Below are 27543 nucleotides of genomic sequence, written 5' to 3' on the forward strand. Positions count from 1 at the left end.
GAACAAATTGTAAAAACATTTGGCTGTTAATTAAATATTTCAGTGCCTACTAAGCCAGTGTCTTAGGTGTCCCTATCCAAAATTATGTATAGGCATGGTATTGGTCAGAAAGCCAGAGAGAAAAAGTGCCAGTGTATAAGAGGGTTACCTTAGTATGTGAAAATGGACTCCAATAAATGTTGGATAAACATAAACGTGGTGCATACTTTTGCAGTTTCCAGTAAACAGCAAGTAAAGATACTAATTATGTAAAACATATTGAAAATTTAAATACTGGTGTATCACCTGCATAAATTGCAAAAGTCTAGATGTTAAATCATAGACCAATAATTTAAACTTCTATGGTTTATTTATTAAAACTTGAACTAAAAGTGCGCCTCATTCCCACTACTAGGACGAATGCAGGTGCCCTGGATGGTGATACAGTAATTCAGCTACCAAGAGGTTTGCAATGACAGCTTATGCCATTAGTCACCTGATGTTTGCTTCAAGACTGTTAGGGCCCTTTCACACGGGCGCTCCGTATGTCCGCAAATCATCCTATTTTTTTGCGGATGATTTGCGGACATAATGTAAGTCAATGGCATTGCGGATGTCAGAGGAATACCATCCGCTGACATCCGATTTTCCTCCTTTCAGTTCTGTTCCGTTTTTTGGAATGGAACAGAACCCTATTTTTCCTCCGTTCAAAAAACAGAAAGGAAGGAAAATCGGATGTCAGCGGTGTCATCGGCTGACATCCGCAATGCCCATAGACTTACATTATGTCCGCATATCATCCGCAAACGGATGGGATGATATGCGGACATACGGAGCTGATGACACAAATGTCATCCGCTCCGTGAAAAAAAAAAAAGTGCCGGAGCAGATCGCAATGCGGTCCGCTCCGTGTGAAACAGCCCTAAATGTGTGTAAACTGTAAAGGATAACTGAACCTAAACACAAGCTAATTTACACCAAAAAATATACAGAAATGTTTCCACACTTTCAAAGAACAAAGCAGTTTTTTTAAAACAGTGTTATGACTTTATGTGTACTTGTAGCTACAGCCTATTGCCTAAACGCACATCCTTCCAAATGCATGAGAGTCAGGGGAGCGGTTAAAGAGAAGCTGATTGCAAAAAAAAAAAAAAAACACTACACAGTAGGTCAGGTTTGTGTAGAACCCCTACAGAATCTCTCAGTTATCCTATATTCTAATAACTTCCTGGAAATTCACTAAAATATCTAGAAATGTCACCAATAAATCTTATGTAAATTGACTTTTGTATTAGTAATGTTATTTTTTCCATTTTACTCCAGCAGATACATAACGGTCATTCATCACCAATAATATACTGTATGGAACATTCCCAGCATGTTTCTCATGATAAACAGTAAGAGACCCTAACGACTTTGTAATCTATGGCATCATGCCCAGCATAAAACAGAGAAACAGATTCTGCTCCAAGGCCCAAAATGAATTGTTCTACAACCCACTGCTAGCCTTGCTGTAACCAAAATTGGTGGACTGATTCCATTATCTGGTTTCCGTTACGTAACAAGTTTAATAAGTTTCAGTGTTTTGTAAAGGTAGCATGGATCAGCAGATGCCAAGTACTGACAGCAGAGCCAGTCCTCCAGTGAAACGTTATGCTCTGGTTCCAAAGCTCGCTCTGCAAATTTCATCATCAGGAGAGCTCTCTTCATATCAATCCAGTTTTGAAGGGCACAGTGCAAAGCTTCCTCGTGACTAAATGGTTGGTCAGTTAAGTCCTTCCTCGGTCCCCACAAAAGACACTGAAGGACACGCTTGGCTTCTGAAATGCGTATACGTTTGATTGGATCGGCTTCTAACAACAAATGTGCAAGATGCTGCAGCCCACGAGAATAAACCGATAGGTTTTTAAGAGGTGGCAAGTCCTTCTGGCTATACTCGTGCTCATGAAGACTTGTGCGGACCTCAAATGGGTTGGACTGATGGAGAAGTTCATAAATAAGAATCCCTGTCTGGAACTCATCAAACTTTTTGTACTGGGAGGCAGCCATGATCTCAGGTGCCAGCCTGGTTTTATCCTTTTTGACTTTGGAGTCTTCAGACCCAGGTCTCTGCTTGGCTTTGGAAAAGTTGCTGACAATAAGTCTTGGAATATACTTGCCATCTTTAACCTTATCAGGTGTGGCTTGACAGTGGACTAGCAGCAGGTTATTTAAGCAAAGGTCTCGGTGAATAATGGCGTGTTCCTTCAAGTGCTCCAAACCGTTGCAGAGTTGTAGTAGCAAAAGGCAAACCTGCCGTTCATAAATTTCTGGCTGAGCTTTATGGCTGGACACAGATTCCCGAACAAAGTCTGCTGCTGTGCAATAAGGCACTTCTCGAGTAATGACCACTACACAGTCTTCCTCAGTTGATGTGGCAGAAGACTGAGAGGTATCGCTATTTGGACAGCCCCTGGGTGCATCTGGTGGACGTAATAAACTTGAAGGAACGGTGGCAAGAAAATGCCCACAGTCTTGCTGTATATTGAAGTGTACAGGTAGTGATAGGTTGCTGTTTAGTGGAGTATTTGCGTCTTCTGCTCTACACATCTACAAATGAAAACACAAGAAACACTCAATAAAATATTTTGGCAGAAGGATTAGCAGATGAGATGTACAAATGCATACATAATTCAAAAGCCAGTTGAAGTCTTTCAATATAACCATTCTTATTTAATTTACCTAAGCAAGAATAATGAGAGCTGATACCATTTACCAGATCAAGGATAATGGGATAGCACGAATTCAACTGCCAGTTATAAACCATATTTTAACAGTCCTGGCTAGAGAATGCAGTTGTTTGGGCACTATAGGTCACCGCGCAACTTCTTTACTCTTTACACTATTTTATTAACTGATGCCAATAATCTGATAATTCAAGTGCAGCTAAACCTAGCACAAGTGAAAAGGTGAATTTGCATTTTAAAATAATGCATGTTATAGGCTTAGTTGAGTTATTGGCAAAAAAATCTTCTAGGCAGTGGCCAGATAAGGTTTCCTTGCGTTTTTTAAAGCAGAATGATCACTATTGTGGCAAAAGTAAAGCTAGAAAATCCTAGAATTTAACACATAAACTTCATTGTTCTGATTTATTTGGGATAGTACAGATCATTTCTTCCAGCATTTTACAGTTTCATTTATTTACACGTAAAACCTTTTGTTATACAGAATGCAAAGCGTAATCATTCTAAATTATAACCCTTGACCTTGGATAGGTTCTGGGCTTTTTAAACGCAAGGTCAACAGATGGGTGCATTTATTATTAAAAAGATAAAGATTTAGGTCACAGGTGGCCCGCGCATCTCTCCTGCAGCACCCCCTTTGCCCCCCACCTTGTCTCAGCAGCAGTGAGGATAGAACTCCTCCAGAAAAGAAAATGAGCGCTATTCAGCACCTCACTCCTGCGCTCAGAACCCGGTCCTCAGGCTGCCTCAATCCCGGAACTCGTACTTACACTTGGCATCCAATATGGCTAGGCTTTGCTGCCCCTTACGACCGGGGCAGTCGACCAGACACTGTAGATATAAAACAAAGAAAAGGGCGCACCAGCCTAGCGCATTATCCTCAGCGAGTTTATTTAAAATATCAAGATAAAAATCGGCTACTCACAAACATACGTAGAAAACAAGCATATCAGTTCCATAAAGCCGCCTCATTATAGGAGTCCAATATCTCATAGAAGCAGAGGGCTGACGCGTTTCGAGGCTGTGCCTCTTCCTCAGAGCCTCAGAGGCTCTGAGGAAGAGGCACAGCCTCGAAACGCGTCAGCCCTCTGCTTCTATGAGATATTGGACTCCTATAATGAGGCGGCTTTATGGAACTGATATGCTTGTTTTCTACGTATGTTTGTGAGTAGCCGATTTTTATCTTGATATTTTAAATAAACTCGCTGAGGATAATGCGCTAGGCTGGTGCGCCCTTTTCTTTGTTTTATATCTACAGAACTCCTCCAGATCCTTTGCTTCTCCTGGCAGCCACGGAAAGGCTCGTCTTTTCCCCTCATCTCCGCATTTGACAGAAGAAGTTCCTCCAACAGATCCTGTGACACTCTGTGCAACAGCAGCACCCCTTCATTTACACCTCCCCTGATCTCAGCATTTGACTCCAGCCCTCCTCCAGACCCTGCACTTTCTGCTTCCCAGCTTCTTCCCTGCAGTAGCAAAAGGTAGGGGTGTGCACTGTGATATAAGGGAAGGGGGGTAATCTTGACTTCTAATAGGGAGAGGGCTCTTGACATCTGATGTAAGGTGGTAATTTGAACATCTAGTCTCACAGATACAACTGGCCATTTGAGGGGAAACCATAACGCCAATGATGAAAATGAATCTGACATTCCTGATTTAGGTGATGCTTAAACAAAAAAAAAAAAAAAAAAAAAAAAAAAAAAAAAAAAAAAGAAGGGTTGATTAAAAGCAAGGGCTTCTCTGCATTGAAAGATCAAACATACTTAACTACTTCTGCATGTTGGACCGCTTTGTAGAACTTTAGACAAGGGGAGAGGTCAAGGTGATGAGGTAGTCCTTTCTACAAAGGATCACCAGAAAACCCAATGCACTTTAAATTCCATGAAGCGCTCTGCTGAGAAGTTCCCCTGTCAGTGGTTTCCTCTTGCTACTTTTGTCGTGTGCTCACCCATCAGAATATATGCAGATTTTTTAAAGTTCAGGTAGGGGACTTTGAAAAAGTTGACACGTGAAGATATTCTCCAGGAGAATTTTATAGCAACATAAGGATTCACTTAACAAAATCTAGGATTAAGGCACCATTCACACCTGAGCATTTTGTAGCTTGAAACTCCAAAAAGCTCAACACCAAATATCCCTGGGTTTTCAAATGTGCCTGTTCACACCTCAGCATAGTGTTGCTTGAAGTTCGAAAAAGCACATAAAAGTTAAATGATTCAAACATTTTTGACCCCAGTAGGACTTCAAAAGTCTGTAAGAGGACCAAAAACGCTCAGCTTAAGTGTGAATGCAACCTAATGCTGAAATGAGTGGAGAAAAGGTGGGCATTTGCTAATTCTAAATATGTCACATTTACCTTTACTGCATAGGTATTTGCTGGGTCCTTGGCACATGTCGCACAATAATAAATAGCATCTCTGGCGCTGCAGCATGGTTTGTTGCTTGCCAACTTAAAGAGTGACCAACTGGTCTCATTGAAGTGCAGTTCTTTCTTTTGGTCTCGCATGAAGTAATCCTCACATTTGTTCATTAAGCGCCTTGTAGATTGGGCGTAAAGGCCACTAAGCTTAGCATACATGCCTTCTTTGCTGTCTATATTGCTAAGTAGATGGTGGAGCTGCAGGCTTGATGCAGATGATGTATGGCTGGATACGCTCAGTTGAGAGGTAGAAAGGGCTGATGTTCCTCGGGTCTGAAGACAGTTCCGACTTCTAACCTCATTTCTGTGTCCACTGCCTCTGCAGCATTGTTCTAAGGATTCGGAGGAAGAAAACATAACAGGTCTCTCCACAGGACTTAATGGATAGCCATGTGATGCAGACTCTTCACCACAAACATTGTTTTCCGATTGGCTTTGATTTAGCCTTGGACTTTTGAGGCCTACTTCATTTTTTGATGGAAAAGCCCGCCCCCAGGCAGAGTTATCGGGAGCTGAAATAGCCCTGTTCATGGACTTCTTTATAGGCAAAGGTGGTGGCTGCATAGGTCCATGTTGAGCTTCCATACCAGAGTCCACAGAGAAAGAAACTTGGGCAAAATGTTTTTTCTCACCGCTTGAGGAAACAGATGGGGAATTAATAATTTCACAAGACTGACCTATGAAAAAAAAAAAAAAAAAAAAGATTATTTACAATAACTTCACTGAATTTGCAACTTCCAAATGTAAAACTCATAAAATGAGTATGGAGTACCTGAATTGTTTTTTAAAAGACCCAAAATGGTTGTTCAGAATCATTACTAACTGATTCCTACCTTAAAGTGGTTCTAAAGGCAGGTTTTTTGTATCTTAATACACTCAGATAAAAAAAAACCTTTAGTGTGCTGCAGCCCCCCTCACCCCCCCAAGACTTACCTGAACCTCATCTTGAGCCAGCGATGTGCACGAGTGCCTTAGCCGTCCGGGACTCTCCCTCCTAACTGGCTAAGACACAGCATTGGAGCCATTGGCTCTTATTGCTGTCAAGGTCAGTTAGCCAATGAGGAAAGAGGGGGCAGGGCTGAACCACAGCTCTGTGTCTGAAAGAACACACAGAGCTGCAGCTCGGCTCTGGTGCCTCTATAGCAAGCTGCTTGCTGTGGGGGCACTCAACAGGAGGGGCCAGGAGCGCCAGCGAGGAACCAGAGAAGAGGAGGACCTGGACTGCTCTGTGCAACCAACTGCACGGAGCAGGTAAGTAGAACATGTTTGTAAATATTAAAAAAAGCAAAAAAAAACAGACTTTAGTATCAGTTTAATTTTTGTTCATTTAGATTTGTGATCACGTGATATGCTTTTAAGAATCAGTCAACTCAAAACGAATGAAAAAAGTATATGCAAACCCTAATAAGAAACGTATTTTATTTGGTCCCTTTTGGTCTGTTAAATGACAAGTTCACCCTAACACTAAAATCCCTGAATCTATAGTTATCCAGAATCTAACACTAACCTATCTAGCCTTGTCAGAGCTGTCAGCCGTGGCTTCGCTGTGTAGGCGGGTGCAGAAGACACAGCCTACAATGAAAGCCCCATAGGAAGTCAATGGGTGACGTCACATACCATTAATTTCACAGCCAATGTTGGTTGTGTCCTCTGCAGGGCTTCCGCCACTGGAAATTGGGTCAGATCGGCTTCAAAAAAGGTATGTATACAAATTTCTTCTTTATAGGGCTAGATAGGTTAGTCTTAGATCGTGGAGATCTATAAATGCAGGGATTTTAGGGTGGACTTATCAAATATACCATTGAAAGGGTTTTGTTTTATCTGTTTAATAGGTTCAAAAATGACTTGTTGATACTGCCAAAGAGCTTGTGAGCTGATAACTTCCTGTGCTAACTTATAAGTTACATTGTTCTCAGCCATCTCTGAGGACTACACACCCCTGATGTTATAAAGAAGAGGTACATTCTGATACAGAAGAGTGAGTGAGCACTGTCATACTAGGACATACTGTAAGTGTGTTAGTGGTGGCATTATCACCAGGCCAAAAAAAAAAAAAGCTTTAAAAATCAAAAGGAATGCAGCTACCACATATAAGGACCAGTAGGCTGCACCGTATTACTTTTTGTTTTTGTGTTTAATTTGCTTTAATTTTCTTTTTTTTACCACCTTATCACCTGCTTGGTACTTCTACTCCTAATCTGAGAGGTGTTTTAAAATAGCCCCAATTTCAATAACTTAGGGTTGCTCTCCTTGTGGCATTCTCCACCATATGAAATACGTAAAACATACAATAGTGATAGGTGTGCATTGAAAACTAAAGTCCCATACACAATATCGGGTGGTATCAGCCTGTGTGTACGGCAGCCAGTTCGACAAAAGCCAGCCAAAACGTTCGGCTTCCGTCAAAGGGGCATGACCGAAAAAGGTGTGCCAATTGGCATCCGGTGAGCGCTCTCAGCCAATGGCAGTCCCACTGTCAGAACACATTTGTGCAGTGGAGGAGATCGCTGTACAAAAATTGCATAGTTAGTAAAGCAGTTTCTCCTGAGCTCTTCAGTTTTTTCATTCAGTTATTAGCTCAAATGACTTATGGCAGAATAAAGTCATTGTTGAACTTATCCAACAGACCAGACAGGAACAAATAAGAGAAAATCATTGATAGATTTTACATATATTTTATGGTAAATCACAAACTGTGTAACCTAAACTGTATGTCTTTCTAATCATCTGAATTTCACTATAGCAGCACAGTTTTAGTAAGCTTATCAGTAGATGATAACCGGTAGACCTGCTGGCAAACACTTCTTTGTGCCAGTACAGCAATCCATTTGTTTGCGTTGCTCAGGTAAGGAGAGCAAAGCACATTCCATGGCTGCCTTGTGACAAGAGCTTCATTGGAATCAGATTTTGAATGCAGACAGGGAGTGGCAGCTTGTTGAACACTGATCTGGCAGCTTATTTTATTTTAAGCACATATTCCGAGCAGAGGGCAGATGTTGCAATAGAATTAACCGAAGCTTAGAGGATCTTCGAATCTAAATGCTACCCCCTTGCATAACCTTACAAAGTAAGATTTTCACCTTGTTCGTTATCAGGAGACCAGAGAAAAGTAGCTTACATGGCTGGCTGACAGGTGTCAAAGCCAGAGCCGACTAACACAAAGAATACAGTATACTATGGGAAGATGGTACCTGGTACTCACCTGAGCAAGAGATGAAAGACACCAATTCAAATTAGCAATAATCCATGATAGTTTGCCCTTTACTATCAAAATGAGGCTTGCAATATAAATCAATCCCATTAAGGCATAACCGCTAAATGGATTTTAAAGTACACAGAGATATAGGGCTGCAATACTGCAAATTCTGCATAGTAACACTCCCTCCAGGCAAGCCCTGTCATATTTGTATTGCCACTTCTACCAGTCATTCACATACACTCAAGGCAGCAAAGAGCAAATGGACTTTGGTCATTTCGCAACAGATAGGCAGGTATGAGGCAATGTTTATATACGCCCTAAAAAAATGCTAGATAACCTATACTGATTTCATTTTTAAAAAGAAACAAGTTTGCCATAGGACAAACTTTTGCAAGGTCATTCGCTCAAGTTATAATACACAGTTGCATTATGATAACGAATGCTAAAGTTGTAATGTTTATTTTAGATTGGTTTTATTATTTTTTTTTACATTTAGAAATTTTAAGACAGCAGCATGAAAACAATCCTGCTAATTAAAGGGCATTCATAGAAGGCGATACTAGTTGTAGTACGGCTTCTATGATTGGAACAAGGGCAGAAAGGACAGGCATTTTTGGGCACTATGAAAGATTGGTGGTGGAGAGAGCGTCAGAAGAGGAAGATTTCTTCTAAAACAAGGACACAGCAGCACAAGGGACATCTCACTGAAGGTAAGTAATGCCCCTTGTGCTTACTCTTCATATTTGGGGGGGGGGGGGGTGTTGTAAACTTAGGCTTTAATGAACAGATTGGGCTTCTAGGGTTCTTTAATTGCAATTCATAGCTTACGGTTACTTATAGGAAATGAAGGAAAGAATTGTTGTGACTTAAATTAAAGGCCCAATACCAGCCAAAACTTGGCCAGAATGAATCCATTTTAGAACCTCTATGAGGCTTTATTTCTGTCTATACCACCAATTGGTAGATTTTCGTTCACTCTTTTTTTTTTTTCTCGAGGGTATAAGATAAACACTTTTATTACTAGAATGCGGAATGGTTAGAAGTATTTTTATTATTGTCTGTGTCTTCAGGTCCTCTAATTCTTGACCTCATGCCAAAGGACATAATATGGAAGGCCTTCTCCCCAAAAGGGGGCCTAGGCAGGAATAAAACCTGATAGCAGTCCTTCTTTACTCTATCCCAAAAAGTTTTGGCTGCAGATTAGCATCATATAGTGGCTGAGTGATTAGCACCTTTGCCTGGCAGCACTAGGGTCATTGGTTGGACTCCCAACCATGGCACATCCTGCCTGGAGTTTGCATGTTCTCCCTGTGCGGGTTTCCTCCAAGTACTTCGGTTTCCCCCCACACTCCCAAAGACATGCTGGTGTTTAAATTGGCTCTAGTCTGTACATAAATGTGAGTAAGGGGCCTTCGATTGTAAGCTCTTTGAGGGCAGGGACTGATATATATGTGTGCAATATATGTAAAGTGCTGTGTAAATTAACAACGCTGTAGAAGTAGTTCTAATAAATATATAAAAATAATGTATGTTGTAAAGCTGGATCCTCCTCTTCTCAGGTCCCTCCCTCCCTTTGAGTGCCACCACAGCAAGCAGCTTGCTATGGGGGCACCCGAGCCAAGGCACAGCTCCGTTTATCCATTCAGACACGGAACTGTGGTTCGGCCCCGCCCCCGCTCCATCTTCATTGGCTAACTGACTTTTAAGTGACAGCAGTGGAAGCCAATGGTGTCACTGCTGTGTCTTCGCAAATGAGGAGGGGAGTCATGGGCGCCTGGGAAAGTCATGGACATCGCTAGATCAGGAGGGGGCTCAGGTAAGCATTAGTGCTGGTTCACACTAGGTCACTCCGACTTTGGGGGCGACCTGCGAAGTCCCGTGCACCGTGACTTCGGCGTGACTTGCACGAACTTCATATAATGAATGTCTATGCAAGTCGCTCCGAGGTCGCCCCGAAGTAGTACAGGACCCTTTTTCTAAGTCGGAGCGACTTGTGTCGCTCCTATTAGAATGGGTCCTGTAGCACTGCATGGACCACGACTTGTCAGGCTGACAAGTCGCGGTAGTGTGAATGGACACTTAGGGTAGCTGCTGCACACAGGTTTTTTATCTTTTTTTTTATCTTAATGCATAGAATGCATTAAGATAAAAAAAACCTTATGACTTTACAACCGCTTTAAGTAAAATATTCTATCTTAAGCAGGAGCGTGATCTATGACAATATAATAAACATCCCTTTAGAGCAGAAAACATGCGTGACCAGGTAAGACTTAAATGTTGTGCAATTTCTAAACTGTCCAATACAGGTAATGTTGTAAACTTAGTAATTTTAAAGCTTGTAAAAAAATAGCCTGTGTGGGATTACTTTTTAGGAATGTTGCATGCTCAGACAGTGCACAACATGGGTAATGTATAATTGAGTCAGAGATTTCAGCTGATCTTATAAAGGACTCATCCAATGGCAAGTAGCATTCCAGTGTTGCCAATAAACCTCTTCTATGTTTCCATTTAAAGAAAATCTGTACCAAGGGGAATATGTATGCTGTCATTGCTTCTGAAAATACTAGTTAATACTAGTAATACTAGGCTATCTTTCGTTTGAAAACCCTCTGATAATTAACCTCCAACAAGTATGCAGACAGTGAAGTCAAACCACTTGAACTGATACTTGATCTGAGCCAGTGACTACTGAAATCTTTGGACCAGCAACAGCAGTGCAAATCTCACAGTACAGTAAAGGGCCATACACACTTGACGAAAATAGGACGAAATATCCTCCTATTTTTCTCTGTCTTCTCAGCGTTCATAACCGTTTTTAGTTGACAGTGCATAAATGCTCACGAAATTTCTCGTCCGATTTTTCTTTTTTTTGGCACATTTGTTCCTAGACTTCCGGGTTGTCAGCAACTTAAGATCATGTGCGGTCTTTCGTATCTGATTTTTCACGGACGTACTGCATACACATTAAACGAAAATCGGTCGTCTGGGGACGGACGAAAAAATGTTGGTGTTTGTCCCTCCGTTTTTTTTCGTTGAAAATGTCGGCATCGGCTGCTGAAAGTTGTGTACACACTAGGCGAAAATTGGACGATTTTACCTCGGACGGGAATTTTCGGCAGATTTTCTACTAGTGTGTACCCCACTTTAGATTTTGAACACATGAATAGAGAAATGTTCCCGAAAGCTTGCCAATTCAACAATTCATGTGATGGTGCAAGTCTTTCAAATTTGTTGAAAAATAAATAATGACTGGATTGCCTGAATAATTAATGTGTTTGATCTTGCACCTACCAGATAGGTAAAAACGAAAAATAGTATAGACTATGTAAAAATAAATTGCATACGTACTAAACAGACAACAGATTTACTTGGTGTGCACCTTGATCCTCCTAGGATTCAAAGCTGTTGAGCAGTAACTGAGCATGGTGCCACTAAAGTCAAAAATAAAATGTAGATGGCGCAGTAACCTGCTGTAATCAATTAGGATACATCTTTCACTGAATTACTGCAGTTGCTACAGTTACTGCACTTGGTACACTGCCCATTCAAGGCAAAGTTACAGATTCTCTTGAAATATCATCTCCCCTCTACTACCCACTGATACTCAGCTTTGCTACACCGCCATTCTGTTCATCTTTCTAGAAATACCCAGTGCTTATGGAGGAGCACATGACCCTCACTTCCATTTAGGATGCAATACTGGGGCCTTAGCAGGCCAAACACCAGGCGGCCATACATGGTGGAGGGAGTGTAGGGGTCATTGACCCTTTGTAAGCTAGGACATTCAATTACATAGGGTTTAGACTCATGGCTCCAATGGATGACCGTAGCAGTGTTCATTTTTCACACTGCAAAGCAGATAGTAGTGACTAACTTGCACCTTAATCCAATACTTTTTTTTTTTAAACAAAGTTATTCAAAAGAGAAGGAAGAAAAAAAAAATCTTACTCCACAATACGGTTTGCATTTTAGACCACGTACTTGAACCTGTCAAGCATTTTATTGATTGTTAACATTAAAAGCTTACCTCCTTCACTGCATGTCCTGGAATCCAAGCTGTCCAAAGAACCTGTACTGAAGCTGGCGTTGATGTTCACATTTGAGTTGCTCACATTTGTGCCCTTAAAAGATTCCCCCAAGCTCTCCACTGAACCAAGACTTATATTTTCCAGTTCGGAGTTACTCTTTTTCAATTTCATTTGTCTTTAAGAAAAAACATGGTAATATTAATATAAATAATTAGGTTAGAGGTGATAACAAATGTTAAGTTAAGGTCATAAAGTATCAAAGGCTTAACATGAACTTGTGCTTTCCCATGTTCACTTTAATTCCCCATCCACAGCAGCACATACTCTGCTACCTTCTTCTCCCCACAGCTCTATTCAGCCATCAGGAGCAAGGAAGGTATGTATGCCTTGTGGTAACTCCATGCAACAGTGCTGAGCCAATCACCAAGCAGCAGTGCTGGATGGGAAGCAAGTTGTATGTCCCTCTATACCTAGAAACATGGGTATATACTTTGCTCCAATTGGCTGACCAAAGTGGGGGGATCAAAGAAAAGGCAAGAGTATAAGCCTGGAGAAGGAGGCATTACAATGCTCCTGTTGCTTTGCCTCGCATGGGAAAATCACGGGTTTGCCTTGATAACAAAATTGTATAAATCCACTGCTCCAGTTAATAATCACAGGTTTGCCTTGATAACAAAATTGTATAAATCCACTGCTCCAGTTAATAATCACAGGTTTGCCTTGATAACAAAATTGTATAAATCCACTGCTCCAGTTAATAATTGTAGGTATACCAAACAATGTACAAAATGAACACATACTTTGCCCATAACAGGTCCAATAGCAAACAGCAAAAGTATCTTATACATCCTTTCCCAATGATCTCTGCAGCTTTGATACCCTGCCACGCCCTGAGAAACTTCTATGCAGGTTTATGAAATATCAAAGCTAACCCAGGAGGAGGAAAGTTCTCTCCCATCTTCACATCACTGTATTCAGGCCTGGCAACTGGCCACTTGGTGTGTAACTATCCCCTATGGCTAAACTTTTCCATTTTTCTTTTTACCATGTGCCAATAGAGCACTGAAAGGTAAGTACAGGATGCCTACTCTGCCTGCCATAAAGGAAACATGCTCCTTAGCCTAATCTGAAAAATACAGGTTTACACTGAGCAGAAAAGGGACTTAACTTGGATTACTACAGTTGCTTTACTAGAACTGAAGGATTTCCTTGTAATCTAATTTTCTAGGAAAAAAAGACATCAGCTAGAAGAAAGTCACGTATGAGTACAACACAAATTCCTAAACCGAAGAGAACAGGATGTGTAAATGGGCAGATCCTGCTCTCTATCCTATAACTGTAAAATCAAAGAGAAGAAAAACTGGTTTTCCTTTTCTCAAAAATGCACTTTTCAAGTGAAGCAGAAAGAAAGAGTATCTGTACTGTCATGTTGAAGCCATCATAATGCATCTCTTAGATTGTAAGCTCTAAATGAGCAGGGCCCTCTGATTCCTCCTGTACTAAATTGTATTTTAACTGTACTGTCTGCCCTCAGGTTGTAAAGTGCTGTGCAAGCCGTTGGCGCTATATATAAATCCTATATAATAATACCTGCAATAAATAGGTTTACATCATAAATGATACAGTATATTAAATAGCTCCCAACTGTCCCTGATTTGGAAGAAAGTCCCTCTGTCCCTCCTTCCCCCTCACTTGTCCCTCATTTTGGTCTGATCTATATAGTTAAAATGCACTATTTTATCTTTCAAAAAGTGTTTCCCAGTGCTAAACCTTTCATCCGATTTCTAAATTGCTGCAATTGTAAATTTAAAAAGCTAATACAAAGGAATAATAGTGGTAAAATAAAGTACTTGTGGGTTTAACTAATCAATATTTTTTGCATAATTCTCCTTTAAAGGGGCGTAACCGGGGGTGTGTCCTATGCCTACATACTTTTGCCAATAGGTGTCCCTCATTCCCATCTCAAAAAGTTGAGAGGTATGTATATTATAATTTATATATTACAATATTTACAATATTGCAGATGGAACTGGAAAACTTATGAAAGTAATGATTCCAAACAATATAATTTATGATTCAATTAAAGAGAAATCCAGGGATGGAAAAAAAAAAAAAGGAAGGACACAAATCTAAAGGTGTGCTTGGGTAATTATGTACATATTTCTGAGAGATTACATGTGGACCATGTACAAAATGAAAAGATAAAAGCTTAGGTCTCTCTAGAAGTATGTTGCAATGTAACGTAGGCCTGGCATAATTAAAGTGGAACTACACTGCATTTGAGTGCCACAAACCAAAAATGCTATTCAATTCATTTTATATATTCAAACCAAACTTGCCCATCCTACTATGTCTCCATGCTTTAATTCTGCAAAGAAATCACTTTAAAAAAACAAGGCATTTTCTTCCTGGATTTTATCTGCCGTTAGCTGAAAAAACCTCTCCTCCCTTCCTGAAGACTCCTAGGATGTATGGCATAATTTTGGCCTAAACCAAGAAGTAACTAAATGTAAAAAAATAAAAAGTTTAAAACAAGTAAATACAATATATTTTCCTATCGGTTCACTAATGCTAGCAGCATAAATATTAAAAAATAGTCAATGTTGATTGAGAGTGTTAAGTTCCACTTTAAGGAGAAGGCCTCTGAATGCAGACATTGTCATGCGGGATGTGTGTTCTCCTTGGAACATCATCATTATCCCTCTTCCTTATATTTCCATGTTTTTAGTAAAAATGCACAGAAGTGGTTATTTTACGGGTCAGAAGTGAAGTTTATTTGCACATAGTGTGCCTCATGGTCTACATACTGATGAAGCCTTTAGGAGCTATTGTTGAACAAAGGCCACGCTACTTGAAGACTCAGGGCTACAAAATGGAATGCGACTAGGCCTCCTTCCAGGACCTTGCCATGGAGGTTGTGGGAAAAGGTGGAAGAGACAGTCCACACAGAAGGTAGAAGGTCATTGTATGACTCTGGATTCAAGGACATAAGACATTCTTTGCATAGCTCACATCCCCCTCTTACGCAGCTCTGCTACTGAGAATTATAAAACAAATGCCATGTAAGGCTTTGAAGTTGCCTGACACAAAAAGAACAGCCTGGACCCAGTAACTGGAAGAAGTTTTGTCTCTGAGAAGTGCGTCTCATTCAGTGCCAGGAAAAGTGTGTAGAAAGGGAATGCCATCTCCATAGCAGCTACTGAGATCTAAAAATGACTCATATGATGGATCACTTACACACTGCAAAAAATACAAAAAGCAAGCCAACGCATCTTAACAACCCATTAGTGGATGCACTAAAAAATAAACATCTAGCTAAGTTGCTACTAAACAAAGATGTCAGAATAGTTTTAGTAGCCGTCTTGGATTAGCACGTTAAAAAAAAAAAAACTTAATGCATAGGAACTGAATATTTTTAGAATCAAGTAATACCTCAAAAGGTTAAAAAACAGAGAAGGACGTGGTACTACCCACCTACTATCTTTTTTATACTGAAATTGCCACTAACATATTACAACAGGCAAATCTGTGCAGGTAGGACATTCCTCAACCCAACTTCCCCTTATAAATTGAATTCATACATATATAAAAAACTGTTCATCATGTTTTCACAGTTTAATTGGAAGACCAAAGTTCTAAATTTTACCCCCTGCCTAAAAACAAGAAAGTTGAATTTTCTTAAACATAAAATAAGGTCAGATAATAAAAAAAGGTTATATTTAAAAGGTACGGTCATTGTGAAGCCCGGGAGAGATGCGAGAAATTTAGATAACGTTCACAGCCTTCTGTTGATTTAACCAAACAGACAACCTTTTGTGCGTTAGGAGTCAATGATCCCATTCATCCCATGACACAGGTCAGTGACAGGAGCTATCAAGTCACACACTTGTATATAGTGTATAGATATACAGCCAGTCCCACTGCACAATGCCTCTAAGGAATGTTGTGATGACTGTTGAGAAGAGGGTGATGAGATCTCCCATCAGACACCAAGTTACACACATCATTAGGTGAAAGGACCTATTACATAATAACACGGCATTAGAGACTTAGACGGTATAAGCTTCTAGTGGAAAGGAAAAGTGGAAGTGAGATTATATAACTTAAAAGTTATATAACTTTTAAGTACAGGCTATCTTGGTATAGCCTAGGTCATCGGGAGTAAAGCCTGTGCTTGAGATGTACAAGTACCAGCTACATACATATGGCTTCATCCAAAGACTGAGTGGGATTAAGATGTCTTTTTTATTCTCCAACTAAAATCATTTAGGCCTACAAATACAGGTTTTGCCAGTATGACATGCCATAAGATAAAACCTTTCTGCTATAATTAACTACGGATCGACCGATATAGTTTTTTCAGGGCCGATACTGATTTTCCGGCCACACTTCAAGCCGATAGCGGATATCAGGTGCCGATATTCTGTACGTTTAGTTTTTATTTTTACACTGTCCTTTTACATTTTTTTTTTTAATCACTTTTATTGCTGTCACAAGGAATATAAACATCCCTTGTGACAGTGAGTGCCGGTTCACACTAGTGCGGCTGCGGCAATCGCATGTAATATCGGAGCGCACTGCTCCTTCATTAAATGCGATCGGCTGTGCGGTGCGAATTCAGCCATACAATTTGTATGGCTAAATTCGCACTGCACCCGCAGCAAAGTCGCACATCACCCTTTTTTTTAGCCGCATCAGGATCGGATCGCACAGTGGTTCACACTTGTGCGATCCATCCTGTGCGAACTGTAAAGATCGCACTGCGATATGCGATCAAACTGGGGGTGTCATTAACATTTCATTGACACCCCCAGCATATCGCATATGGCAGTGTGAACTGCCAAGCGTGCGTTTGCGATGCGGGAACAGACTGCGAATTCGCAGCCTTCCCGCATCGCATAAGTGTGAAACGGCACTAATAGGCAGTGACAGGTACTCTTTATGGAGGAATCTGGGGTCTACCCCAAACCTCTTTGCTCTGCACTTAAAGCATTCAAAACATCAACTTTGGCTACTTTGAATACTGTAACTTTTTTTTAAATTTGGCACCTTTAAGGCTCCAGTAACTGGAAGTATTGTCATGACATCACTTCCGGGTTACAACATCGGAGACCCGATCAGAGCAGATTTCGGCTTTGTTCGGGTCTTCAATCAGCCAGTGGACATGCCGGCTGGTCGTTCGGGCCTCCAGGTGGGACAGGAGACCCAGGCGGAGCAGCGGGAGGGGAGACATCCCGTTCCGCTGTTTGTAAATAACAGCTGAGTGGCTGATTAGCTGCATCAGTTGTTACTACAAGAAAGCTGACCGTCGACTAAAAAAACAGTACCAGGTTGATGCCTGTAGCTGCAGGCATCCCTCCGATACAACAACTTGAAGCCATATCGGCAAGTTTGTGACCGACACCAATATTTCAAGAAAAGTGAATATCGGCCCCACCAATAATCGGTCGATTCCTATTCGTAACCATAAAAATATCCTGGTTTTAAATGTATACTAACAAAAGTAAGCCTGTTTATTGAACGGGCTGAATGCAGAAGAAGAAATCACCACTGTGGTGGAGAGGTGGTGAGAAGATAGGGGTAAGGCACAGAGATGAGAGTAGGTGTGCAGGTGTGGTTGGGGTTAGGAGAATGGAAGTGAGCTGCAGTGGTGAGAGCAGGCTGCAGAGAGGTTTTGGAGCTCAAAGATACAGTGGTGGGGTGGTTTCAGGCATTGTGGAGATGTGTGGGGGCAAGAGAGCGGTCAGTCTTAGTGAGCACAGCGGCTGCACGTGAAGTGGTGAATCCGCAGTCCTCCAAGCCAGCCAGGAAGCTCACACAACCATCACCACAGTGGTGATGGTGGTGTACGCTGCCAGACCGAAATGTAAGGGCCTAAGTAAGCTGCAGCAGAAGTGTTGAGCCGACAGGGCCAGAAACTAGAAGGTAATTTCCTGTTGTAGCACAAACCCACCAATAGGGACCACTATGGACATTCTTTAAACTAGGTATGCCTGATGTGGATGGCACTGCTTTACATTTAAATGTCATTGTACTGCACATGCATAGTAGCAATACAATGGTATTACCTTCCTGCCACTACTGTGCATTTTGGCTTACTCATAGAAGTTATTATCAATGGGAGACTTTCTGTGATGGGAACCAACTGCTAGTAAGGCAAGGACAGCTGGAGGTTAAGAAGAGATCTGCAGCACGGTCACAAATGTGCTGGGCCAGGATCCTGCTTCCTATGCATGTGCAGCAGCATCTCACACACTTCTATGGGGCCGGGAAACAGATTTTTCTACTCGCCCCATAGAAGTCTGTGGGGTTCTACTACACATGTGCAGGCAGGGAGAAGTGGAGGACTCACTGGACCCAGGTAAATATTACAGCAGAACACTGGTGGGCTTGATGTCAGTACCATGTGAGCATACAGGGGATTAGGGGGGAGGGGGGTTATATCAGAACAACGGGGGGAGGGGTTAAAAATCATAAAGAGAATTCTGTTATGTTTTCCAATATATTGCACAATGATTCTTTTAAACAATAAAATTGTCCAACTTATTAATCTTGGAATGGCATTAAAACATAAATGCGAAGATCTCAAACATATAAGGATTGCTTAGGTAAGATTTGCATACTTACATTGATCCAAGCCAGATCAATGTAACTATGCAAAATTGTTCATACCAAAACTTCAGATTTAAATATTAAACATTTAACAAGAGCTTACAAAAGCTAAATGCAATAGAGAAAACCTGTAGGTTTTTCTATACCGAACTGACTTCCTCTGATTTGCTAACCTCTGGCAGCCTCTATTCTGCTAATACATAATCATGCATCTTTAAGTGCATTTTTCACGCATTTTCAAATTACTTTGTTTTGGCAAAAGAACAGCGATATCTAATGCGACATCAATGTAACTAGGATGATGAGACTGCATTTTAAGAATATAACCGGCCCCAAAAAACATACATGTATTTTTCATGCAGTCCAACTAAAGTATTATGGGGTCAGAAATGCAGTGTAGCACCAAAAGGCCGGTTTCACATGGACTTCAGCTTGTGGAAGAGCAGTACGAACAGCAAACCTTGACAAAGCATTTGCAGCAAGTGTTTCAGAAAGCTTTGTTAAAGCTTTAAGAGTATCATTTATCCCCACTTTGTAAATGTTGAACACAGATCCTAATGGGAGTGTTGATTGCCACTTTAAGCAAATGCTAGCAGGTTTCAGCAGGCTTTCATTAAGCTTCAAGAATGGAGGACGCCTGCTAGCAGCTTGCTAAAGCCCCGTACACACGATCAGATTATCGAACGATCTGTCGTCTGTTTTTTGTGGCATGCTAGTCTGATGTGGAAAGTGAAGAGGTTATTTTCATACAAATTTTCCCGTACGACAGAATTCTACTTCAGAAGTGATGTCATGTGCTGGATTGTTTTGTATGTGTTCTTTCGTCTCTGAGCATGCCTAGTCTTGCTCTTAAGATTTTTTTCCTTCGAAATCTGTACTAATGAGATGAAAAGCGGACGTTGTTTTGACAGAAGACAAAAATTATATAGCCTGCACACCAGGATTTTGTCAGCCGAAAAGTCGGAGTCGGCTGTCGAAAGCACCATACTAACAATCCGAAAATCGACAGATCGGTCGTCAGACGAATTTTCCCTACAGATTTTCTTATCGTGTGTACGGGTCTTAAGACCCTGTTTACACCTGAGCATTTTCAAGCTCATAAAACACTCATCTCTAAAGTTTCAAAATGCCCAACAAGCAAAATTCTATTCATTCCAATAGCCCCTGTTCACATAGGAGCGTTTTGTCGCCTGAAGCAAAATGCCTGAAGCTCAAAAAGGTACACAAGCTTCTTTTTTGGCAGATTACAAGCGTTTTCGTTAGAGGTCAATGCCTGACTCCAAACACCTGCAGAAAACGCATAAAAAAAGGCCCCAAAAAAGCCTGAAAAAAAAAAGCCCCAAAAAACACCTGAAAAAAGCCCCAATGCCTGAAAACAATACGCTCAGGTGTGAATGGAGCCTTAAAGTGGCATTCAACACTCCCATGTGTTTAGCTTCCATGTGTGAGCTGAATGGTATTTTAAAAAGCTCTGCAAATGCTTTTCCAAAGCTTGCTGCTCAAACAGCTCTTATACAGGCTGAAGCCCATGTGAAACAGGCCAAAGAAGCACATGCAACCTTTTCAATCGCACTGCACCACATTGTATTAACGTGAATGGACACTATAGAGAAAAATGTGATCAGTGTGAATGGGGGCATAGATCTGATCAAGAGCATGCTTTCTAATTGACTCTATGCTACTAGTGAGAAGTAAAAGGAAGAAAAATGTAGAACTTCCAACTATGATGTACAGTAAAATTTGTCACTCGCCCAACCCTTAATCTCGTTGCCCTGTCTCCTGAGGGAATTTGAGACGTACGGGGCCCTATCCAACCAGAAAATTAATTTTTCCAAGTCGGAGATCATGGGGGTGGCCCTGCCACCGGATCTGCGAGATTTGTTGGCCAGCGACTTTCCATTCCGCTGGGCCATGGAGGGACTCCGATACTTGGGCACCTGGCTTTCCCCGGATCCGGCAGATCTGTTCAGATTGAACTTCCCGCCCCTCCTTTCGCTGATTCGCACGCTGCTTGACAAATGGTCTAAGGGCTTCCACTCATGGTTTGGCCGATGCAACATTTTGAAAATGTCAGTCCTGCCGAAACTCCTCTATTTATTTCAGATGCTCCCGGTACACATTCCGGCGTCCTTTTTTGGGAAGGTCGACTCTGTCTTCACACGTTTTGTCTGGGCCGGTAGAAGGCCTCGCCTGGCCCGCAGACTCCTGGTCCTGCCCAAGCGACACGGGGGTGTTGCCCTCCCCGATATCCGCCGCTACTATCAGGCGGCACATCTGGCAAGGTGGGTGGACTGGGCGAGACACGCCGACCTGAAGCAGTGGGTGAGTCTGGAGGCCTCCTTGTTTCCGTTCTGTCTGCCCAGGGCACCCCTGATTCTGAAGGACCTTCCAGTCGAAGCGAGACGTCATCCCACCTTGGGCCCGACCCTTAGGACATGTGCGGTGGTGGTGGCCTCCAAGGGTCTAGCAGATAGTCACTCCCCGCTGTTCCCGATTTTGGGGAACCCGCGGTTCCCCCCGGGTTGTGCAGGAGATAGATTTGCCGCTCTATTGACAGAAGGGGCTTTCCAGGTCTCACACTTCTGTGAGGGCCATGAGTGGGTGTCTCTGTCCCGGTTGACGTCAATAACGGGACGCTTTCGCTTGACTCGGTGGCAGGCATTACAGCTTCTCCACTTTCTGAGAGGACTGGGGCCCCCGACGAGGTTCGGAAGAGACCACACCCCGCTGGAGCAAGTACTGGTATCGGGGGGAGCTCTGCCCCATGCTCTTTCACTGATGTACGAACTCCTCTCCGTGCCGCCAGAGGACTTTGTCCTTCCGGGCATCTCCAAATGGGAAAGAGAGCTTCAGAAGACATTTACTGACTCAGAGAGGCGCAACGTGATCAGATTTTCTCTCAAGTCTTCAATCTGCACCCGCATCCAAGAAAGCAATTACAAAATCCTCATGCACTGGTACTATACTCCAGACAAACTGAGCCGTATCTTCCCGGAGGCGACTGATCGGTGCTGGCGTTGTCTGCAGGATAGGGGCACCCTGTCCCACGTTTTCTGGAACTGCCCCCTGATCCGGGGCTTCTGGTCGGAGGTCCGTCGGATCTCCCAGCTGATGACGGAACGCGTCATCCCGGATGACCCGGCCTTCTTCTTGCTGCACTGCACTGGCATTGCTCCTAAGCGCTACAAACGCTCGGTGCTTAGGCACCTGATGGATGCAGCTAAATCATGTATAGCTCTATGTTGGAAGAGCACGTCGCCCCCAACGGTCTCTCTCTGGCTGCGTAGAGTCAAATGGCTTAATGAGCTGGAGGACCTGGTTCTTACGGCTCAAGGTAGAAGGGAGCAATACTCCAAAACCTGGGCATGCTGGAACTCTTTTGTCGTGTCTGCGGAGGGCATGGCCCTGGGTGGGGTCGCTGGTTCGCCCACGGACTGACCTGGGCGGTGGTCACCCGCTCGGGACGACTCTGGCCGTCTCCTACTGGCCGAGCTTCCTCGCCTCCTCCACCCGCTGTTGAGTCTCTCTACTCCGTCCTCTCCTCTGCTCCCCTGTCGTCTCCTATCCCTTCATGTACCCCCCCCTTCCTGCCACCCCCCCCCCCCGTGTCCCACCCGCCCTCCCTACCCGATCTGGACTTTACCTGATCGTCTCTGTCTGGTACTTGTGAAGTGGTTACCCCTGTTGCATATGTGTGCATCACTTCCTTTTACATATCACTTGCCCCATGGTTTGCTATCATGGGACTTACTGCTACACCAGTTGATACCGTGTCATTTTTTATGGAACTCTAATTATCTGTTACTGGTCTGATAACGTGGTTACTGGCGTTTTCCCCAGATGTTTCATGTAATCTGCATTTTTGACTTGTGTTCTACTGCATATTTTGTGTGATGACTGTATTATGTTTGATCAATAAAAGAAATTTGAAAAAAAAAAAAAAAATGTAAAAAAACGTCCGACATTCGGACAGTGTGTATGCCAGCCGACCGGCTCCTGTCAGACATGCATGCTGGAAAACCAGCAGCCGATCGGCTGGGGTGTTCCGGCGGGCCGGTCAGAACACAACCACTCAGTGGGGGGGATCGGTGCGACAGTGTGTATGCCAGCCGACCGGCTCCTGTCAGACATGCATGCTGGAAAACCAGCAGCCGATCGGCTGGGGTGTTCCGGCGGGCCGGTCAGAACACAACCACTCAGTGGGGGGGGAACGTTGTATCGTTAGTACAGCAGCTCTGACTGGACATTTTTTTGATCAACTCTATTAGTTGTGTACCAGGCTTAAGGGGCTAATCTAAGATCTTAGAAAGAAGATAAAATATAGGTATGCTATTTGTGACAATCAGTCAAACCTTTTTAAAAAAAAAAAAAAAAAAAACTTTGTTTATTTAGATTTTTGTGATACAGAGTCAATATCTTTTTAATATGAACAGGTACTTGGAGAGCAAATAAATGAAATAAAAAAAAAAAAAAAAAAAAAAAAATTTGTCTTAGGCTCGGTTTACATACATGTGAATCGGATGCGTTTTGAACTGCATCCGATTTGCATAACATGTGAACCGGACTGGCTTTCAATGGAGCCAAATCACAAATGTCTGTGGCGGCCACGATCCCTCTTTGAAAAGAGTCCTGTGCAATTTTCGGTCCGGTTCATGTGCCAATTCAAGTAAAAAATTTACACCTGAATCGGTGAACAAAACCGCACCAGACTCCAGACTGCAAACCGCAGCTGGATATAGGTGGACCTGGCAATCAACTTGCAATTATTGCAAAGTGGATATATATCACCCAATGTGAAATATTGTCTAGATATGGCAATATCTAAACATTACATAGGCCCAGAGAAACTTCCTAGCATTTAATTTTATCAGTCATAACTTTGAACACGTGATAACCCCAAAATAACTAGACAGATGGAGATGGTTTCTGTGAAGCGTATACAAGTAAGTTTCTTCAGGCATAAAAGTTTTCTAGATGCCGGTTTCAGCTTTCATTAGACCAGTATGTTCTGGTAATGAGAACAGAAAAAAACATCTTGTATCCCCAGGCTACAAGCAGTGAACACATTAATACAATCCACATTCCTGTAGTTATAAGGCTAACAACTAGTTGTTTACTGGTTGTACTCAACTTTCTTCTGCCCCATGACTACCAATTATTCTCACCAGCAAGACTCAACGCAGGTATAAAATTACTGTAAGCAATATACAGAGATGTGCTAATATGAAGGTCTTGCATTCCTGAAATTTATCTAAAAATGTATAATATTTTCCAATATTTAAAATAAACATCTCATTCGAAGGCCTACTAAAAACCACACCAAAAGTCATACGGCTACACTAAATGCAAACCAAGATTTTAGTAAACAATAAAAAGAAGAAAAAGAGACCCAACGGGTTAGTATTTCTTACCTGGGCTGTTTCTTTGGTGGAGGGGGTGGGGGCTGATTAGAGCCCTCGGCATCACTATTTACTTTTGAAAGTTCTACAGGACAAGAAGCAGATTTACTCATGCCTTTTCGACCCTTCAGGTCATGCAAGGTCCCATGGTCGTCATTAACAGAACTGACTGTAACAAGTTGTGCACTGCTTACATCACTTGTCCTTGACTGTGGCGAACCAGATGATGTCTCCTCCTCCTCTTCTTCATCAATCCTGCACTGTCGGCTCCATGTTGTCGGGAGCAACCTTTGCCTGCGTTCTCCATTCATTAAACACCTGTCATTCATCTCCAAAGATTCCTTTTTATGGGAAACAGGGGATAGGATCCCAGACGTGTGTGTTGGAGAGGACACTCTAGGAAAACTTAATTCATCAGGTTTGTTGGATTTGGATGGTACGGTGAAGCTGGTGCTGACCTGGTATTTCTGAGATAAGGAAGAGTGATATTTTCTATTTTCCTCCGATTTTGCCTGGCCTCTTTCACCCCAGACAAACGTGGGTGACAGACTCAGATTCTCGACAGATGATGGACTACTGCATGCCCATTCAACTCCAACCGCAGAGTCTGGACTGCTCAAATAGATTGTACGATTGTCTTCTTCTGTGTGGGCAGCCATGACAGTTATCCTGGCGGCCACATGTGTCACCGATTCTTGAAGCACTCGGTCATTGCTCACTAAGCGTTGATCCTTGTTGGCATTCTCCTCTGGTTTGTAACCAGCCTTCTCTGTCTGCCCTACACATTTTGTTACAGCCTTATCTGAAATAATTTTTCTTTTAGTGCTCTCAGCATATATTGGCTCATTGTTTTTTTCATCTGCAGGTACTGTAGACGAGTGAAACTCAGAAGTCTGGGAATCAGCAAAAGTTGGTGATGTAAGGGGACTGATGCATGACAGTGTCTCTGACTGGTTGTCTGACTCAGATTGCAGTGATACTTTCATTCTGCTAAAATATGTGCTCTTACCAGATCCCAGATCCGAAGTATGGCAGTTTCTGCCATCGTTCACAGGTCTTGTTTGGTTGCACAATCCTGCAGCAGCTCTGACAGAAGTTTCACAAGCTGCATTGCCTCTGGAAATAACAGTTCCATTTGTTGACGGCCTGTCATTTACACAACTGTAACCACTGGCAGTCTTTGGAGAAAGCAAAGCTGATGCTTCTTGAAAGCTCTTGAGTTTTCCAATATTTCCATCACTGTTTTCTCTCGAAATGTGGGTAAGTTCCTGTTGAGAAGGTGGCAACTTTTCCTTGAGAAATACAGCTTTGTCAACTTGACCACCAAAGTGGCTCACATATGTCAAATTGTGCACAGCATTTATTTCAATCTTTTTATCAGGACTTGCCAGTCCATTGAAAACATATTTTGATGGATCACCGGGAGAACCATAGCTGTGGTTAAAAGGCTTACCAAAGTTATCCAAAATAACTTTTGAGATATCCCCTGATTTCAAAATTGAATTCCCCGTTGATGACACTTTCCAACTCACCTAAGGTTGAAAAGAGAAAAAAAATAATCAGAACATATTTTTGTAATGTACATATCAGGATATTTCATTATATGCAATAATTTGGGAATTTATCTTACAGGTATTTATATTTAACCGTTACAGATTAAATATCTTACATTTTATCAGCCTATTGCCTTTTTCTACCCTCTTTCATAACACAAGCGCTAAACATGAATAACAATTTTGTAAATTTACCATTTACTATTTGCAATCTAGTATATTTGTTATATTCTGTCACATATCCCAAAGATAAAGGCATTATTCAAAATTTCAGGATAATGGGCAGGGCTATGCGCATTATTCTTTTTAACCAAGTGGCCAACTGTACAATTAAAACCACTAGTACAGAGACAGCCTAATATTATAGATCCATTTATTCCAAACTGCATACAGCTGTTTCAGGCTTTGTGTGGCCATCATCATTGCAATGTATGGCAACCATGGCTTCTATGAAGTAGGGCTTGGGATCCAATGAAACATTATAACCATACAGGTAATACTGAGAAGGGATAAAATGATCCAAAAAGACTTCCACTGAACAAGTAGGTTTTTGGGATATGTGATGAAATGAAATATGTGAATACCTTCTGCTTTCAGTGGAGGACTTTTTAATTCCTTTATCTTCACACTACAACCTTCATGGTAATACAATGAAAGTAGTCAATGCAACTCATACACATTCATTTGAAATTCAAGCACACAGCAATGATCAATAATATTATACACTATTCCTACTGGACACCACTATGTTCAGTTAAGAGATAAAGAAATGTGGAAAGTAAATAGTCAAGGGCACCCTTTGCCCTTTGTACCACCGAGGACTTCTCCTCTTACTGTTCTGCCCCACTCCTCCATCACATAAACATATACCTGAGTTAGAGTCTCTGTGCTGTTCATATTGGCCCACTCCTCTGCAGTATCTGAAGTAATCATAGTTGGTTTTACTGCTATGGTGGGCTTTGAATAAAGAGCTGCAGTTATAATGTCATCATCTTGGTTGTTGCTGTCTGACTTGGTCCTAATTCCATTAAGACTTGGCAAGGCTGGCAAGTTGCTGGTCTTTCCATCTGAGGGTGCTTGAGGCTTTCGGTGGTCACTTTTTGGATGAAAGCAGTTCTTACATGATCCAGGTTTCCAGATGTGTTCCACAAACTCGTTGCACACAGACATTTTCAGGCCCTGACCGATCAGTGTGACGGATCTGTGCATACTAAGGCCAGGATTACTTGTCTCATCTTGTGCACAGCAATGTGCAAGGAAAATAAAGGCTTTGTCACGAGTCTAAAAGAAAACAAAATAGTTTTTATTCAAAATTACGAAACTTTTTGCCATAGGTGATAATTGCGCAATACAATGTGCAAACATCGGAACTCTATAAATGCATCTAAATACATAAATGAAATACATATAAGAGAGATTTACACAGCTCTACCACACAGCATAGCCCTGTCTGGCAGGCAACCAGGGAAGCAGCCCACGGATTAGCTCATCTCCTTGTCACTCTGCACCTTATTCCTATTTATATTAAGTATGTCCCTGTCTAGCACATGAGCTTTAAAGTGGTAGTAAACTGTTACACCACTTGTACCTACACAGGCTTACCTGTAGATACTGTGCATATCTCCTAAACT

The 27543-nt window shown here is 42.0% G+C and overlaps 1 protein-coding gene across 1 annotated transcript; it reads right to left on the minus strand.

The window, feature by feature from the left end:
• Positions 1–910: 910 nt before the first annotated feature.
• PRAG1 (PEAK1 related, kinase-activating pseudokinase 1) lies at positions 911–27189 on the minus strand. The gene is made up of 5 exons (XM_082270770.1): positions 26783–27189; positions 24372–25891; positions 12348–12523; positions 5059–5798; positions 911–2568 (listed from the first exon to the last, which is right to left on the minus strand). Exons 1-5 carry the CDS (start codon positions 27119–27121, stop codon positions 1534–1536), a joined length of 3810 nt encoding a protein of 1269 aa, XP_082126896.1. The 5' UTR covers positions 27122–27189; the 3' UTR covers positions 911–1533.
• Positions 27190–27543: the final 354 nt, after the last annotated feature.

Source organism: Pelophylax lessonae (genome assembly GCF_965119305.1).
Source record: "Pelophylax lessonae genome assembly, chromosome: 1".
NCBI classification, from domain to species: domain Eukaryota; kingdom Metazoa; phylum Chordata; class Amphibia; order Anura; family Ranidae; genus Pelophylax; species Pelophylax lessonae.